This window comes from Zonotrichia leucophrys, unplaced genomic scaffold (genome assembly GCF_028769735.1).
Source record: "Zonotrichia leucophrys gambelii isolate GWCS_2022_RI unplaced genomic scaffold, RI_Zleu_2.0 Scaffold_473_39406, whole genome shotgun sequence".
In the NCBI taxonomy this organism is placed as follows: Eukaryota; Metazoa; Chordata; class Aves; order Passeriformes; family Passerellidae; genus Zonotrichia; species Zonotrichia leucophrys.
In genome coordinates this window covers 9,384-25,984 of record NW_026992678.1, presented here as the reverse complement: position 1 = coordinate 25,984, position 16,601 = coordinate 9,384, and the positions used below count along the sequence as shown (strand labels likewise).

At 49.0% G+C, this 16,601-nt stretch overlaps 1 protein-coding gene across 1 annotated transcript; it reads left to right on the top strand.

The window, feature by feature from the left end:
- The first annotated feature begins 843 nt into the window (after positions 1-843).
- On the top strand, positions 844-10,378 carry LOC135441745 (serine/threonine-protein kinase PAK 3-like). Its single transcript, XM_064701289.1, has 10 exons — positions 844-1,085; positions 1,513-1,765; positions 3,502-3,568; positions 4,253-4,301; positions 5,070-5,182; positions 5,848-5,965; positions 6,666-6,765; positions 7,167-7,363; positions 8,694-8,831; positions 10,205-10,378. Exons 1-10 carry the CDS (start codon positions 921-923, stop codon positions 10,295-10,297), a joined length of 1,293 nt encoding a protein of 430 aa, XP_064557359.1. The 5' UTR covers positions 844-920; the 3' UTR covers positions 10,298-10,378.
- The last annotated feature ends 6,223 nt before the right edge of the window (positions 10,379-16,601 follow it).

The following is a 16,601-nucleotide window of genomic DNA, read 5'->3' as shown; positions in this document are numbered from 1 at the left end:
GGAAGCCCCTGCAGAGCCAGGATGGAGCTGTGGGACAGGGCGGGGTATCAGTCACTGCTGAAAGACAAACAGGACATGGCAGAAGCAGAGGGAGGCCCTCACCAGACCCTTGAGAAATGCCACCCCTTCCCTGTTAGCTGCCTGAGAGGCTGTTGGAGCTTCAGTCCCAGATGGCCCCTGATTGTAGGGCCAGGGTCACTTTGGAATCTGTGCCTCCCCTCGGGCAGAGAACGACCCAGGAGAGCAGCAGCACAGTGCTTTGGGAACGTGTGAGCCCAGCAGCCTTTGAGTCTTGGCCCACAAAGGGCATGTGGGAAGTTAAAACCCATCTTCTCTTGCTTTCTGTGCAGGTGCTTCTAGAGAAAGAGCAGGAGCACACTGCCTCATCTGAGATGCCATGCCAGACTCAGGGAGAGCTGTTCCCTGCCCGAGGGCAGGAAGAGCAGCTCAGGCAGCAGGTGGAAGAGCCAGAGGAGAATGGCCAGGTAAGCCTGACTGGCAGACACAGAGGGAAGGGCAGGAAGAGGGCATAACTGGAGTCTTGGGACAGAGGAGGCCAGGAGTCCCACAGGCACTGAAAGCACAGAGCCTTGCAATTGCAGAGATCAGCCCTGGGACAGGAGGTTGCAATGGAGGCTGATGTGGAGAGGGAAGCAGAAAGAAGTGGCTGAATAAATGTGATTTGGAGGCTGCAAGAGGAAAAGCTGAGCCTGATGGCAGCTCCCAGTCACTTACTCTGCTTTTGTGTGTACAGAACATCAAGGCAGAGCCACAAGCAGAGCTGCCCAAAGCTCGAAATGACATCATGGCAGTGAAGAAAGAACAAGGAAGACATGGGAAGAATTCAAGAGGAGAATCTCCATCAGCAGAGGGGTGATCAACAAAACCAGGTGAATGAAAGAGTGGCAGCCACTCCACTCATGAAATGTCCTCTCTTTTGTTTGTTAGAGAACATGAAGGAACAGCTGGATGCAGAGCTTCAGACAGCTCACAGTATGATCAAGGCAAGGCATAAGCGGCTGGAGGAAGAAATGAAAATCTTCAGAGAGAAACTCAATCGCTTCCGTCAGTCTCTGCAAAACCAAGTGAGTGAAAGAGGGATGCAGCCACTGCAGTCACCAATCTGGTGGTTTCTGCCCTTCTTGCCTTTCCAGTGCAGAGCAGCAGGGAGTGGGGTGATGCCTCTGAGTGCCATGCTGCTGTAGTGTGTGTATCACAGTCACTCTGAAGGGCATTTCCTGGTCTGCTGAATCTCAACTGCTGCCCTGGACAGTGAAACTTGTCCTTTGGCCTTTTGGCCAGCAGTCATCCAAATTGATTCCTGCTGGCCTGTTCCTGCTCTCCTTTTTTCTTGAGGGGTTTTTACAGTGGAACTTGGTGACCCAGATGGAGGATTGAAACAAGCTGTTGTATCCCCTGTCAATCTGTTCTTTGCCTTTCCTCACAGTCAATGACTCCTGGCTGACAGGGACAAGCTGTAGTGTGTGACTGCTTTGTTCTGTTTGACTTGAGGTGCAAGTGTTGACATCTCACCGGGCAGCCTGCGAAGACTTCCAGCCAATGTCTGGCAATGAAGGACCCCAAGTTAGGAGTGAGGCACAGGAGCAGTGCCCACCAGAAATGCTCCAGGTCCAGCACATCATGGGCTCTGAACCTGCTGCCACAGCAGCATCACCTCGAGGAAGCCCTTCTGTGAAACCTGGGAACTCAGGCTCGGGCAGATCCTGGGAACAGGAGACTGAGGAGGAGTACCTGGAGCTGCTGGGTACGTCTGGGGTGTTTCTTGTCTGAGGGACAGTGTGTTGTGGGCAGGTGTCAGCAGAGCTGTACCAAAGGCTCCTCCTGAGCTTGGTGTCACAGGGCCATTTAGGAGTCCCCAGAGGAAGTGCTGTGCTCCGAGGCAGCGAGAGTGCTCTGGGTGTTCCTGCTGCCTCTGAGGGCACCTGGGACTGGCTTGGCTTTGCCTGAGCTTCCCTCTCTGCTAAAGGCTGAAGCAGGGATTGTTCTTGGATCTGCAGAAGGCTGTGACCTAGCAAATGATCTAGGCAAGTCATGTGTGCTAGTGGCCAAACTGAACAGAATTTTTAGCTTCCTAAATTCTCCTTAGACTCCTGACTTCCAACCAGTCATTAGAGCAAAAAAACTTCACAGAAAGGGACTGGCTTCGGAGTTTTGTCTTTTTGGTTGGGAAGTTTTTTTTTTTTGGGGGGGGGGATTGCTTTTGTGTTGATCATTTTGGTTGGGGGTTTTTTGTTGTGTTTTTCTCCGTCCTGAAGGAGCCCTTCTACCCCATGTCTTACTGATGTTGTTTTTATGACTGTTACTGTTACCACTACTACATCTGTAGTTTATTTTCATGAGAATGCTATATTTTTGTCAATAAGAGAATGCTATCTTTTTTTCAATAAGAACTACTTTGAAAGAACATCAGGTTACAGGACAAATAGAGAGCACGAGGTATTTTCCATGTGCCCCCAAAGAAAAACCAGAGATTTTGATAACAAACTTTATTTAATCTTCTAGTTTTATGCTTATCAAGATGTGTCCAGGAGACACGTCCAAGTGGCGTGATCAGAGAAAAGTGTACTGCAGGCATTTCTCAGGAGAGAGCCTCCAGCCCAGCCATGGTATATCCCTCGGATCCATGGCACTTTTCCATACCCGATTCCCACTCTTTCCCATGACTGTTAGAATCCTACCCATTGGCCCAGGCCCTGCTGAGATCAGTCTCTAGGAAAACACATCAAGCCCTTTGTGATTCTGCATCACAACCCAATGAATCTGCTTCTTGCCCGTAACAGCTGCCAGTGCTGTGCTCTCAGATAAGACCTGGTGGGGCTGAGACCAGAGCCCAGTGGATTCTGTGTCTGCCATCACCTGTTGGGACAAAAAGGGCACTGATCCACCCCTCGGTGTGGCTGATCTCAAAGCCCATCCTGTTGTGTCCTGAATGGGGGCAACAGCTTGTCCGGGGCTCAGGCTCACTCTGGCTTCTTCCCATCAGTGCCTGTCAGTGCTCATGCTTGGGCTTTGCCAGCCTTGTTGTGCTAGCTGCCCTGTCCCTGAGGGCTGGAGGGACTGCAGAGGCTGGAGCCTTCCTTAGCTGGGAGAGGGGCATCTTTGAGCTCAGCCTGCTCATAAACAGGTCAGGGTCCTGATGCTGAAAGCCCCGCCAGGATCAGTTACAGCTTGAGCTGCTCTGGTGTACAAATGGGAAGGCATTCCTTTTGCAAATTGCTGAAAGGTGGGGAAGATGTCTTCCTCTCCTGGGATTGCACGTCCCTGTGCTTTGTTTCCTGTCAAGAGAACTCTTCAAAAGACTGTACAAATCAGTCTCTGTGCTGGCCACCTGTGCTGCAGAGCTGTCTGCCTGGTTGTGGTCGTTGTTACCCAGCTGACCACAAAGGGCTCAGAGCTCCAGGCGCTGGGGCTGCCTTTTGTATCTTCTGGAAGCTGGGATCTCTGCTTTAAAGTCAGCATCTTGCATTTTGTTTCCCTCAGGGAGAATGGTGAACTCCACTGAAAATCCCCTGATGAAGTACATCCATCTGAAATATATTGGCAGCGGGTGAGTCCAACAGCAGTTACTCCTGCACAACCATGGGCCAGGTGTTTTTGGGGTGGAATGTCTATCCAGCGTGAAGTCAGGCCAGCTGCAAAGATGTTCACACACTGGGGATAGATTGTCCCATCTCTCAATGCTGCTCAGAATTTGTGAGTGGGCTCAGAAGGCATTGTCAGAGAAGCCTTGCTACCGAGGTCTTGCCTACATCAAGGAACAGGACCTGGAAGATCTCCTTGTCTCTCAAGTGTGGGACAGCTCTGTGTTAATTTCTTTAGCATTTTTTGTATGTCTCAAAATCATACTGGCACACTAATGAAAAGAGAAGGAACTTGCTTGCCTGAAAGAGCAACCTACGCCCTATCAAAGTTGTGAGATAACAGTTCCCAGGAACAATTCTTTCCCCTGGTTTGAAGAAAGAAACACTCTGTGGTCAGGATAGGAACCACACCGTTCAGACAGTGAAACCCAAGAGGAAAGACTAACCTCCCTTTAGAAATTGAACCCCAGTGCTTCAGGAACAGGCCCAGTGCCCATGCACTTGAGAGAAAAATGCATCATCTGCCTTCTGGCAGAGCCCTCCTGCATCCCGCAGGTTTTGACACTTCCAGCAGAGATCTCCTGTGTGGGCTGGCTTTCACTGCAAGATCTAAACAGCTTCTCCTTTCTCTGCTTCTGCTTTGTTTCTAGGGGTTATGGAGATGTTTATAGAGCACTCGACACTGCCACAGGAGGAGAGGTAAATGTCAACAGCCCCTGCAGACTCTGCTGCACTCGAGGGCTTTCCCCTCTGGTGTGAGCTGTGGCTGGAGCTCTGGGCAGAGCTGTACTGAAAAGGCACAAGAAGCACAGACTGGTGCCAGCCCACAAAACACATTTGGGACTTTGTCCTCCTCAGCTGCCGGAAGGAAGGCACGGAGGGCAGCGGTTCCTTTCAGAGAAGGACGCGCTCACTCGCTCTCCATTGCTAAAACAAAGGTGGTGCCTGCAAGCACCTCACTGCTCTTTGGGGCTACAGCTTCAGAATCCTGGATTCTCATTTCTGGCTGCCAGCAAATGCATCTGAAAGTTACTGGTAGTTCCTTAGCCACCTGCAGTGCTGCACTTGGGAACTGCACATAGGGAGAGATCTGCAAGGGGGCCCTGAAAGCCCTAAGCCCTGCCCATAGCCCAAGATGTATCCACAGAGTATTAAGGCATGGATTCCTTCTTCTGAGTCCCAAACAAAGCAGCAGAGAGTGTGGACAGAGGTTTCTGGGTGATAACTCAGACACTGCTGTTACCAAGTGGTCAAGGCAAAATGTCAGTGCCCCCACGTGTCCTGTAACTGGTACCCAAGGGAGCAGAGAAATGGGCTGTTGGAATGCCAGTTCCTGATTACTGCAGTGCCTAATCACAAGGCAGTTTGGCACAGCTCATCTGCATCATTGCAAAATCACTCACTCCACGTGCCTTGTGGTCTTGTGCCAACAACCTCCCAAGTTACTGATTTTCAATGTCATTTTAGGTGGCAATAAAAAAAATAAATCTTCAAGGAGTGAGGAGGAAGGAGCTAACCTTTAATGAAATAATGATCATGAAGAGATATAGGAGTCCCAATGTTGTGAATTATTTGGACAGGTGAGAGGTCATGGTCTTATCCCATGGATGTGTGTTTACATAAAGCAAACATGAGAGGTTAAAAACCCACTTTGGTCAGTGGCAGCAAGCAAAGCTGTTAATTTTTATTTATTCATATTTCTCTACTCATCTCCAATGGATGAGAAGAGAGTGCATTTTGTCTGCATGAGTCTTCCCTGGCACACCTAGTTTGATATTTACTCCAAAATTATTCAATACCTGGATCAGCTGTATCTTCCTAAGTCAATAGCCTCAAAGTTCACTACCTCCACATTTATTTGGGATTGATTTTTTAAAGTTTCTTAAGTGCAGATGAACCATCCTAAAGTGGATTTCCCTTGGATTGTTGTCCCTCCCTGCCATTGCTATGCATGCCAGGAAGACTAGGTGCTTATTTCCAGAAACACCATGCCTGAAATGTTTTTTATCTGGGCTGTTTCTAAACTGCACTTTTCATTTGCTGCCTATCTAAGACATCTCCTTTTTCACAGATGAGTCTTTCTCTTTGAGACTGCACAGATTGCAAACAATGCACAGCCAAGAGGGAATATCTATTCCTTTGATTCTGTCCTTGTCACAAAGGCATCTGGAAATAAGAAACCTGGAAGCAAAAAATCAACATAGCCATGCATGTTCAACTCTACCCCCTTGTTTCCTTCTTTCAGCTACCTTCTGGGCAAGGAACTCTTGCTGGTTATAGAGTACATGGATGGAGGTGTCCTGACCGATATCATCAGCCAGACCTGCCTGTCTGAAGATGAGATGGCAGCCATCAGTCGGGAGGTCAGCAATCCCAGCTGTGCTTCCAAGGGCTTGGGCAGCATTGTCTGGGAAACAGGGGCTCAGAACAGGAGAGGTTTCCTGTGCCCAGCTTTGTTTCTGTGTTGCTGCTATTCTATGGGCAAGTAAAAGCATCTCAAGTGAAAGGCCTGCCAGTGCCCCTGCACTCCCTGTACTCAGTGCCAGTACTCGTATCTCCTGCTGTTGTATTCTTGCTCTGTCTCTTGTATTTGTGTTTGCTGTTCTCCACCTTGCCTCTCTAAACGTTTGCCTGGAGTCTGTCTTCACTGCATTCCTTGCCTTTAAAGCAAAGGTGCTGGTGGCAGGATTTGAAACAAACAGCAAAGAAAAAAGAGAGAGACTCGTTTCTCTCAGTCCTCAGCTAAAAAGGATAGGAGTGCAGCCAGAATGCTCTTTGCTTCTGAGCACATGCACTGCAGCAGGAGTCATCCTGGCTGGTTGGCAGGGGACAGCCTACAACAGCAGGTGCTGTTGCTCTTTCAAAAGCTGACGTGCCTTTCCTCAGAAAGGTCCTGCTCTGCAAGTGTTGGAGCAGCAAGCTCTTCTTCTCAGTGGCCATTACCGTTCTGCCATTACTTCCCATTCCCCTGGAGAGGGAATCTTTTAGATTCTTTGTTTCCTTTCTTGTGTGATGAAATCACATCACTCATTTTTGCCCTCCTCTTTCTGTTTTCTCCCTCAGTGCCTGCAAGGACTGGATTTTCTTCATTCCAATGATGTGATCCATCGAGACGTGAAGAGTGACAACATCCTTCTCAAAACTGACGGCTCTGTCAAGCTGGGTCAGTATATTCTTGGTCAGGTGCAGCATTCCAGGGATGTGGGTGTGGGGCTGCTTGGAGTGACTGCCAGCTCCCCAAAAATGGTGCTGGTGGCAGTGCAGGGACCCCTGCTGCGAGCTGAGGGCACAGTTGCAACGTGCACAGAGGTAGAAAGAGCCACAAGCAGTCAAGAGTGGCCTTGCTCTGTGTGTGTCCCTTCCAGAGGGAGGGAGTTACAAGTCTAAAGTTTCCAAAGAACAAAAGCCACTGCTAGAGGCAGTGTAAAAAATCGGGGGATTTTTAAAGTCGCCAATGCTGGGAGATTCAACAGCACATTTTCAAACTTCTACTGGGGAATTCTTTTGCTTGCTTTCCTAATTGCACAGAATTCAGATAAAACCAGTATTTTGTTTTCTCCTCAGCTGATTTTGGCCTCGCTACTCAGCTCAGCCCTGAGCAGAGCAGACCATGCTTGGTAGTCGGAACTCCTTGGTGGATGGCGCCTGAAGTGGTGACAGGTCAACCATATGGCCCCAAAGTGGACATATGGTCTTTTGGAATTGTGGGAATTGAAATGATAGAACAAGAACCTCCTTACTTGAGCGAAAGTTCTGGCACGGTAAGGAGCAAATACTCACTGATCCCACTGTCTTTCTCACCTGTCCCATGTCCTGTATGCCATTGGACAAAATCCCATTGCCATCTGCTGGAACTACTTCCACCAAGGTCCCCTGCTACAAATGTCCCTGCAACACATCAGCATCTGCTGTAGTTTTGGTTGCATCAGTGGGGGAAATCAAGCCTTACCACATGCAAACAAACTCCAAACAAACTCTATTCTCAGGCAACACTTTCCTTTGGGTTAGTGGTTCCAGTTCTTTTGTCTGTGTAGATGGCCTTAATAACAGGAAAAAAGCATCTTAAAACTGTTGTTATCTTTCCAGAAATGAAGGAAGGAAACCCAAACCCAACAAAGTTTCTAAAACCGTGGTCTTTAGAGAGGAACCTAACCCTGTGGGCAGTTTCTTCTCACTGGGAAACATGGGCATGAGGGTGTAATGCACAGAGTCTCTTCTGCTTCTTGTGCAGTGCTGCTGAAACACTCAGAGACCCTGTTTCTCTCCGAGCCCAAGCAACATTCTCCATGTCACCAAGCCAGAGCTTGGTGATGCGGAGAGCCTGCCAAAACTTCCCAGTGATTCCTGGCACTTTCTGGGATGGGCCTACCATTTATGCATTGTCTTGAGTAGCCAAATGACTAGAGGGTGGACATAGAGATGGAACCTCTCCTTCTTCTTACCTAGACAATTTTTCTTTTGCTGCAAAAATGGGAAGCTGAAATTTTCAGACTGCAGAGAGACAGAGCTGCAGGTGGCTCCTGTGTGCCCAAGCAGGCATTTTCATCCCAAAACATTTGTGCAGGCATCTTAATGTGTCTGTGTTGAAGAGGAGATGGTAAATGTTTGTTTCCCTACCTGGGTATTAACTGATGGATTTCCTTTCTTTTCTTCCAATTACCATTGTTTTCAAGAACAGCACAAAAAGCTTGATGAGTTTTGTTGTAGGGCACGTGTGCTTAAAGGACCAACAGGCACTGCAGAGATGCCTTTCATGTTCTAACCCTTGAAATTAGTTACGATAGCAAAGTCCCTCTTCCAAAAAGCCTCTCAAGCTGGCATGAATCCTCAGAGAAGCAAATGTCCTTTTGCTGACATAGTTCCCACTAACTAGGTCAGGCAATGAAATCAGCTGCCAAGGCAAGATCTGCAGGATGGTGGAAAAGCTGTGGCTGCATTGGGGTTTGGGTTTTTGGTTGGTAAAGGAAAGTCATCTCTGGGTCTCTGCCAGGGCAGAAACTGCCACTGAAGAACAGAGGTTAAACAGGGATCTGGGAGAGCCTTAGAGATGTGAAAGCAGGAGGTGGAGCCTGGTGTCTCCTTTTTCTCCAGGCTACACACCTGATAGCCACAGTAGGGACTCCACAGCTGCGGCAGCCCAAGCTCCTCTCGGCTTTGCTGCGTGACTTCCTGAGCTGCTGCCTGCAGACAGACGAGGAGCGGCGCTGGTCTGCCAAGGAGCTCCTGCAGGTAAAATGGGAAGGGGCTGCAGGTGAACCAGGCTCTGAGGGATGGGCTCCTCCTCCACTCAAGTCCAAGGCAGCAGATGAGCCCCCTTCCTCCTCACCTCCACTCTTGGTGCTCTTCAAATGAAAATGGTGAGGAATCCTAGACTGGGCTGGGCTGGCAGGGCCCTGTAAATGTCCTCTGGTGCAAGTGTCCTGCAATGAGCAGGGACATCTTTAACGAGCTCAGGTTGCTCAGTGCCCTTTGCCACCGGAGCCGGAATGGTTGCAGGGATGGGGCTCCTACAAGCTCTTGGGGCAAGCTGTGCCAGGGTATCGCCATGCTCCGAGTAAACAAGTTCTTCCTTAGACCTACTCTGATTAGATGCCTTTGGTGTTTAAAAATATTTGTCCACATCCTATTGTAACTGGCCCTGTTAAAAAAGATGTCCCCCACTTTCTTCAAAGCCACTCTGAAGTCTTGGAAAGTGGCAATAAAGTCTCCCCCGTGACTGTCCTTCACAAAACTGAATAACTCCAGCTCCCTCTGCATTTCCTGTGAGGAGAGGTGCTCTGTCCTCTGACTGTTTCTGTTGCCCTCTTTTGTGATTTGGTGGAGTGTTCAGTTTTATCTAATGGCAAAAGTATTGAAGTAGAGCAGTGCGGGGTACAGAGACATGAAATGGTGGTGGAGGAGCCCAAGGAAGCCAGTCCCAGCCTAGGGCTCAGAGATTTGGCTGTGGGCAGGAGGGGCTGTCGGGGGGCTCACTGTGAGCCTCTGAGGGGCCCTGGTTTGTGCCCCCCAGCCCACCCTTAGAGGTTTCTGCAACGCAAACAGGGACAGCTGGGAGGGACTTGTCCCAGCCCCATCTGCTGCCTGGCACGCTCAAGCAGACGGGAACTGCGCCAGGGTTCCTGCCAGGTTGTGTGGCAGAGAGGGAACTGCAGGGCCCAGTGCCACTGGGCTGGCCCTGCTGGGAAGGAAGGTGCCATCCAGCACACGAGGGGCAGGGCATGGAATGGTAGACACTGCTTTCTGTCCCTGTGGGAATCAGCACAGTGCCTGTCTTTCAAAGGCAGGGGCCTGTGTGAGTCATTGGAGTTTCCTGAAAGGAAGAAAACCCAGGGATAGAAAGCACCATTTCTAGAGCACTGGCAGGGAAAAAATCCCAGCATGATGAAGACATCACAATAAACAGATGAGTGGGATTCTGGGCCAGGTTTGCCTGTGATGGCAAGGTCTTGCACACTGGGGATGACTGGGGAGCAGATGGTCCCATTGCTCCTCTTTCTGGGTCTTTCCAGGAACTTGATGTATCCTGATTGAGTCCCTGAAGCATGGAGCTTGGAAAGTAATGGTTCACTGTTCTTTGTTGTGTTTTTTTTTCCGGTGGACAGCATCCATTTGTAACTTCAGCCAAGCCACCATTCATCCTGGCACAACTCTTCAACTCTGTGAAGAAGACGAATAACCCTAACCCTAAACTTTAAACCTAAAACCTAACCCTAACCTTAAATGCTAACCCAAACCCAAACCCTAACCCTACCCCTATCCCTAACCCTTACCCTAAACCCAACCCTAAGCCTAAACCTAAGCCTAAACCTAAGCCTAAACCCAAACGTAAACCTAAGCCTAAGCCTAAACCTAAGCCTAAGCCTAAGCCTAAGCCTAAACCCAAACCTAAACCTAAGCCTAAGCATAAGCCTAAGCTGAAGCCTAAGCGTAACCCTAACCCTAACCCTAACCCTAACCCTAACCCTAACCCTAACCCTAGGAGACGAGAACATAGCAATCATGTCAAGATGTTATCTCTGTTACCAATTAAGAGTAGGATTGTAGAGTAGGGTTGCTAAAGAGATTTGTAGCATAGAATTATAGATTAGAGTTGTAATTAATAAAGTTTCTGAAACATGAACTCACTTGGAAGATTCTCCTCCTTCTGACCCCTTCAGAAAATTCAACATTTCCTTCTGAATTACCAATTGTTTTTTATTGGTGCTAAGTCACACATATGGCTTCTTTTGTATGGTTTTATAAGTGAGGAGGGGACTTCATATCATTCATCCTCTCCAGACCGCACTGCCTTTGGAATATGAGCCACTGGCTGGTTATGGCACAGCTGTGGTATTTCTAGTTGAGGCAGTAAGGGCAATGGCATTTGAAGGCAAAACCAAAGGAAGAATGAGGCAGCCCAAACATCTTGTGCAGATGCAGGCCTTCAGCTGTGACTGGAGAGCATTGGGGCTCCTGCCACTTAGATTTGTATCCCTAAATGCAATAATCTCTTTGGCTGGAGGAGAGCCTTACTCAAGTGAGAAAGCAGAAAGGTCAGAGAGGGTGCTCGGGAAGGTCTCCTGTGGTGCAGAGCTGTCAGCGCCTGTGAGGTGAGAGCAGGCCTGGCCTTGCCCGGGCTGGAGCCCCAGCAGAGCCCCGGCAGAGGCCAGAGCAGCCTGAGCCCCGGCAGAGGCAGGCTGGAAGGAGGCCCTTGGAGCTGCAAGAGGCAGCAGCCGGGCCCTGGGTGCCTCTTGCTGGGAGCGGGTGAATCCTCCGCTCTCAGAGCCCAGGTGGCAGCTGGCTGCTGCCGAGGGGAAGCGCAGCCGTGCTGGGCACAGCCCGGCCTGGAGGCATTGGCCGTCTGGAGTGTGCCCAGGAGCAGAGAAAGGCCAAGGGCAGCCGCGGGCCGCTGGGCTGGCTGAGGACTCCTCCTCTTCTGCCGGCTGCCCTGCAACTCCTGGCAAAGGCCAGCAGTGTGTGCAGCACTCTGGGCACCAGGGCAGGGAGCCGGGCTGCCCGGCAGGCTGGAGCACAGGGCAGCTCCTTCAGGCCCGGCACTTGTGCCAGGGAAGCGAGGCCAGCGTGAGGCAGGGACAGCTTGGCAGGGCCCATCTGCAGGAGCCAGCGCCTCACGCAGCTCTGAGAGGAAGCGCCTGCAATCCTGCAGTTCTGCACTGAGCCAGAGCAAAGGTGTGAGATGCAGAGTGTTTGGCAGAAATATTCAGGCCCACCAGGCCGGCCTGCTTTGTGCTCTGTGGCGCACAGCAAGCACTGTGCAATGCAGCTCTGAGCTACTGGGAGAGAGGCAGTCGGGGATGTGCCTGAGGTGAGTCAAGGGGTTAGCTGAAAATGGAATTAGGATAATTGAAAAGTGCAGATGGGTCGAGGGGCCAGCTGGGAATAGAATTGGGATAGTAGAAGACTGCATATTTTAGTTAAGATTTTAAAATGAGGGAAGAAGCTAAGTTAGTAATACAGCTAGCAGAAATCACATACCTTGGGTAAAGAGTACCAAATATATTAGTATTGGAATATGTATCCCAATATAACCAGTTAGATGGTGCCTAGGCCAGTTCTGACCTTCGCTGCTGGGCCAGAGGCAGCGCTGCGGTGTTTAACCGCAGAGATACCTTGGCTGGCGGCAGAGTGCAGCGGGGCACAAGACAGGACTCCGTTCTCCTCAGGAGAGAGCTTCTGGCGATGGTGGAGAGAAAGGGAATGGATTCTGCTAGAAGGTAGCCAGATGTTTATTCCATGAGTACAGATACGTCTGCACTGGGCCACTGCTGGTAACAGAATAGGGCCGCATGGTCTCATTCACATTTTAAGCTCAGGACAGGGGAAGGGGAGGGGACAGGTGAGTCACCAACCAGGTGAAGGGGCAGGGTCTCCAGGTACTAGGGTCACCTATCACACGACGCCTTGCTGGTATGTTAGCCTGATTGACAGGGCACACTCAGTGAGGGGCGAGGGGAAGGGAGAAGGTAAAACAGGATATTGCAACACACCACAACATCTCCCCCTAGTTTTGTTTAAAAAGAAGAGGACTGTGTTTATGGTGCAGAATGATTCTACTGAGGCTTCCAGGTCATCCACTGGAGCACTGAGGGCTTCCAAATGGTAGACTTCAGGAGGGGGAGATGAGTTTGAGATTAACTTGAGAACCATGCGTCTGATTACTCCAAAAACAATGCTAAAAACTACAATAACTACAACTAAAATAAACAGCACTAAAATTACAGTTTTCAGAATAGATCCCAACCAGCCCGAGAGTCCCTAGCCATTGAAAAGTCCATTCAGCTCGTTGTCAGTTTCTCTGTTGATGTCTGAGAGCCTTTGTCAAGGTAGTCCATACGTGGTTTGGGCTGCGGTACTATGTAGGAGATTGCAGGTGGGATGATCACGAGTAGGATGAGAAGCAGGCTCGGTCTCATGACGTCTCGAGGCTACACACGAACAGTGGGATCTAAACTGGTACAAAAACTTGAGACAAACATATATTACAAACTATTCCAGATAGGAGGCTTAAATGGAATTTCCTCCAGAGAACGTGCGCGGCGTTTTCTTCTCCAGGCAGCGTGAGCAACCTGGGGTGCTTCTGCAGATTTCTCTGAGACTTTGGGAACATAGGGCTTTACCCATTTGGAAGGAACCCACCTTAAACCAGAGGGGGTGGACACACAGGCGTATCCACGTCCCCAAGTAACCAATTTGTAAGGTCCCACCATTTTCCAAGTCTCAGGGTCCTTTACTAAAACTGGAGGTTTTTCTTTCATCAACCTGTGACTGTTCCCCCCAAAGTGGCGTAGGATGGGAGGGTTCAGGCTGTCAAAAGAACAATTCAGAAAATTTATTGTGAATAGCGCCCTGGATAACCGGATGTGGGGAGGTTCTACCTTCAGAACCTGTTGTTGCTGGTCCAGGACCCTTTTAATATCACGGTGAGTTCTTTCTACAATGGCTTGACCTGTAGGGGAGTAGGGGATGCCAGTTTTGTGCTCTACTCCCCATTGCTGCAGGAAGCTCCTGAATTCCTTGGATCTATAAGCAGGCCCATTATCAGTTTTCAGCTCCTTGGGGATGCCCATGAAAGAAAAAGCCTGTAAGAGGTGCTTAATAGCATCAATAGATGATTCTCCTGTGTGGGCAGAAGCATAGACCGCTCCAGAAAAGGTATCTACACTAACATGAACATATTTCTGCCGTCCAAAAGCCTGTATGTGTGTTACATCTGTTTGCCACAGTTCACAACTGTTCAGTCCCCTTGGGTTTGCTCCCGTACTCACTGTAGGGAGTGCATGTTGTTGGCAATTTGGGCACGTGGCCACAATCGCTTTGGCCTGTTCTCGAGTGATGTTAAACTGGCGAACCAGGCCAGGTGCATTTTGGTGGAAAAGCTGGTGGCTGATTTTTGCCTGTTCAAAAACATTTGGGAGAGTGGCCATCACTGCAGGTGCAGCAAGAGCATCTGCCCTTCTGTTGCCTTCAGCGATAAACCCTGGCAAGTCAGTGTGTGACCTGACATGCATCACATAAAAGGGTTGCTCTCGGTGAGTGACTAACTTTACCAGTTTTGAGAGCAATTCAAAAAGTGCAATGTTAGATACATCTTGCAGTATTGCTTGATCTGCTCTGGATACTACTCCTGCCACGTATGCAGAGTCTGTGATCAGATTAAATGGTTCTGAGAACCTTTCAAAAGCCCTAACAACCGCAGCTAATTCAGCAACCTGAGGTGAACCTTCCACCTCAGCAATGTCCGTCTCCCACTGCTGGGTTTGAGGATCTTTCCAAGTCATAACAGACTTGTGTGACCTCCCGGACGCATCTGTAAAGACAGTTAGAGCCCTTTTTAAAGGTCTCCTACTTAGAGCAGTTCTTAATTTTAAAGTAAATTGAACATCTTGTTCAAACAATTTGCAAGCGGGCCGTGCTACCGAAAATTGTCCTGAGTAGGAATCCAGAGCAAACTGCAACACTTCATTTTCTTGAAACAATTGTTCCAGTATCTTCATAGTATTTTGACCTGATTTTAACTCAACTGGAATGTGAATGCGCTTAAAATCACATCCTGCTAACTCCCTGATCCGGGTCCTTGCTTTCCGGATCAGTTCTGCTATCAGCTCTTGAGGCTTTGTCAGCCTCTTGGACCTTTTGTGACTGAGGAAAACCCATTCTATGATCAAGAGAGAGTCCCTCTGGTCCCGGTCCTTTTTTGGTGTGTCCTTTGCCTTAGGTGTTTGTTTTTCCTCCCACTGGAAAATAATTCCATGGAGGTGTGGCAACTTACCTAGGATGATAAATTTGAATGGCAGGTCAGGCCGGCATCGGTGGGCCTGTCTTGTGGACATTGCAATCTGAACCTTTTCTAGAGCTTTCCGTGCCTCTGGGGTAATAGACCTAGGAGCACCTGGGTCCTCTCCCCCTTTCAGTAAATTGAAAAGAGGGGCTAGGTCTTCATTAGTCAGACCAAGCCATGGTCTTACCCAATTCAAAGACCCACACAACTTGTGGACATCCGCAAGGGTCTTGATCCTTGGATTGATTTCTAGTTTTTGAGGAACAATGGTCCTATTTCCAATTTCTAAGCCCAAATACTTCCAAGGTGGCATCTTTTGAATTTTCTGTTCCTGGAGCTCGAACCCTGCAACAATCAATGCATCGATCGTTAGGTCAAGCGCATGTGTTAGTAAATCATCATTGGGGGCACACACAAGGATATCATCCATATAATGGTAGATGATGGCCTTCTCTGCGGCTGCACGAACTGGGGAAAGCAGGGAAGAGACATACCACTGGCAGATAGCTGGAGATACCTTCAGGCCCTGAGGAAGAACAGTCCAATGGTACCTTTTCATAGGAGCTTCTGAATTGATAGAAGGGACTGAGAATGCCAAACGCGGTGCATCGTCAGGGTGCAATGGGATTTGGAAAAAACAATCTTTAATATCAATAACAGCTAATTTCCAATCTTGAGGAAGCATTGTTGGGGATGGCATACCAGGCTGGGGAGAACCCATATCTTCAATTACATTATTAATTTGTCGGAGGTCACAGAGAAGTCGCCACCTCTTTTTGTCAGCTTTTTGGATGACAAACACTGGAGAGTTCCATGGGGACATGGTCTCCACAATGTGGCCCTTTCTTAGTTGCTCTTGTACTAGTTCCTCAAGCACTTTTATTTTTTGTTTACTGAGTGGCCACTGTTTCACATCAACTGGTTCGTCTGTTTTCCACTTAAGTTTTTGGGTGGGGCGCTGTTGTTTAATGACTGCTGCACAAAAATGCTGTGGAGAGTCTGGAATATTAATTGTGACACCCCACTGGGCCATTAAATCTCTCCCTAACAAAGGTTCTGAATAATCTAACACAAATGGACGGATATTTGCCAATTGTCCGTTTGGACCCTCGAATTGAATAATGCTTTTGGATTGCCTTGCCAATTGCAGACCTCCTACACCTCGAAGGTGACCAGCAACATTTTGTAAAGGCCAGTGTGCTGGCCAGTCTTGTACTGGAATCACTGTGCAGTCTGCACCTGTGTCTACAAGCATTTCAATGCGTTTAGACTCCCCACCCCCACTGACATTGCACCACAATTTGGGTTTATCTGTCCCAATAACTTGGACCCGGGCGACTGTGGGCCCTTGTTTATCGACATTTTCAGGTAAAGATGGCACAGGGATAGCTTGAGCAACAATTTGTCCCTTGGGAAGAAACAGGGGTGGGTGGAAACAGTGCAGGCTGAGAACAAATTGCTTGGGATCTGATGTTGTTATTCCCGGAGCAATTTCGATCTCTTGTGGTGTGTTTTTGTCCCCAGTGATGATGTACTTACAACGAATTTGGTTCCAAGTACCTTTCTGTTCAGGATTTACAGAGACAATATGCCAGTCAGTGTCCTTCAGGTGGAGTGACTCTGTCAGCTGCAACCTGTAAGGCTCATTGACAGAAGATGCGGTTAATACAGAATCACTTAAATCATAACAAAGGTTATTTTGTTTCACTTTCAACAGTGGA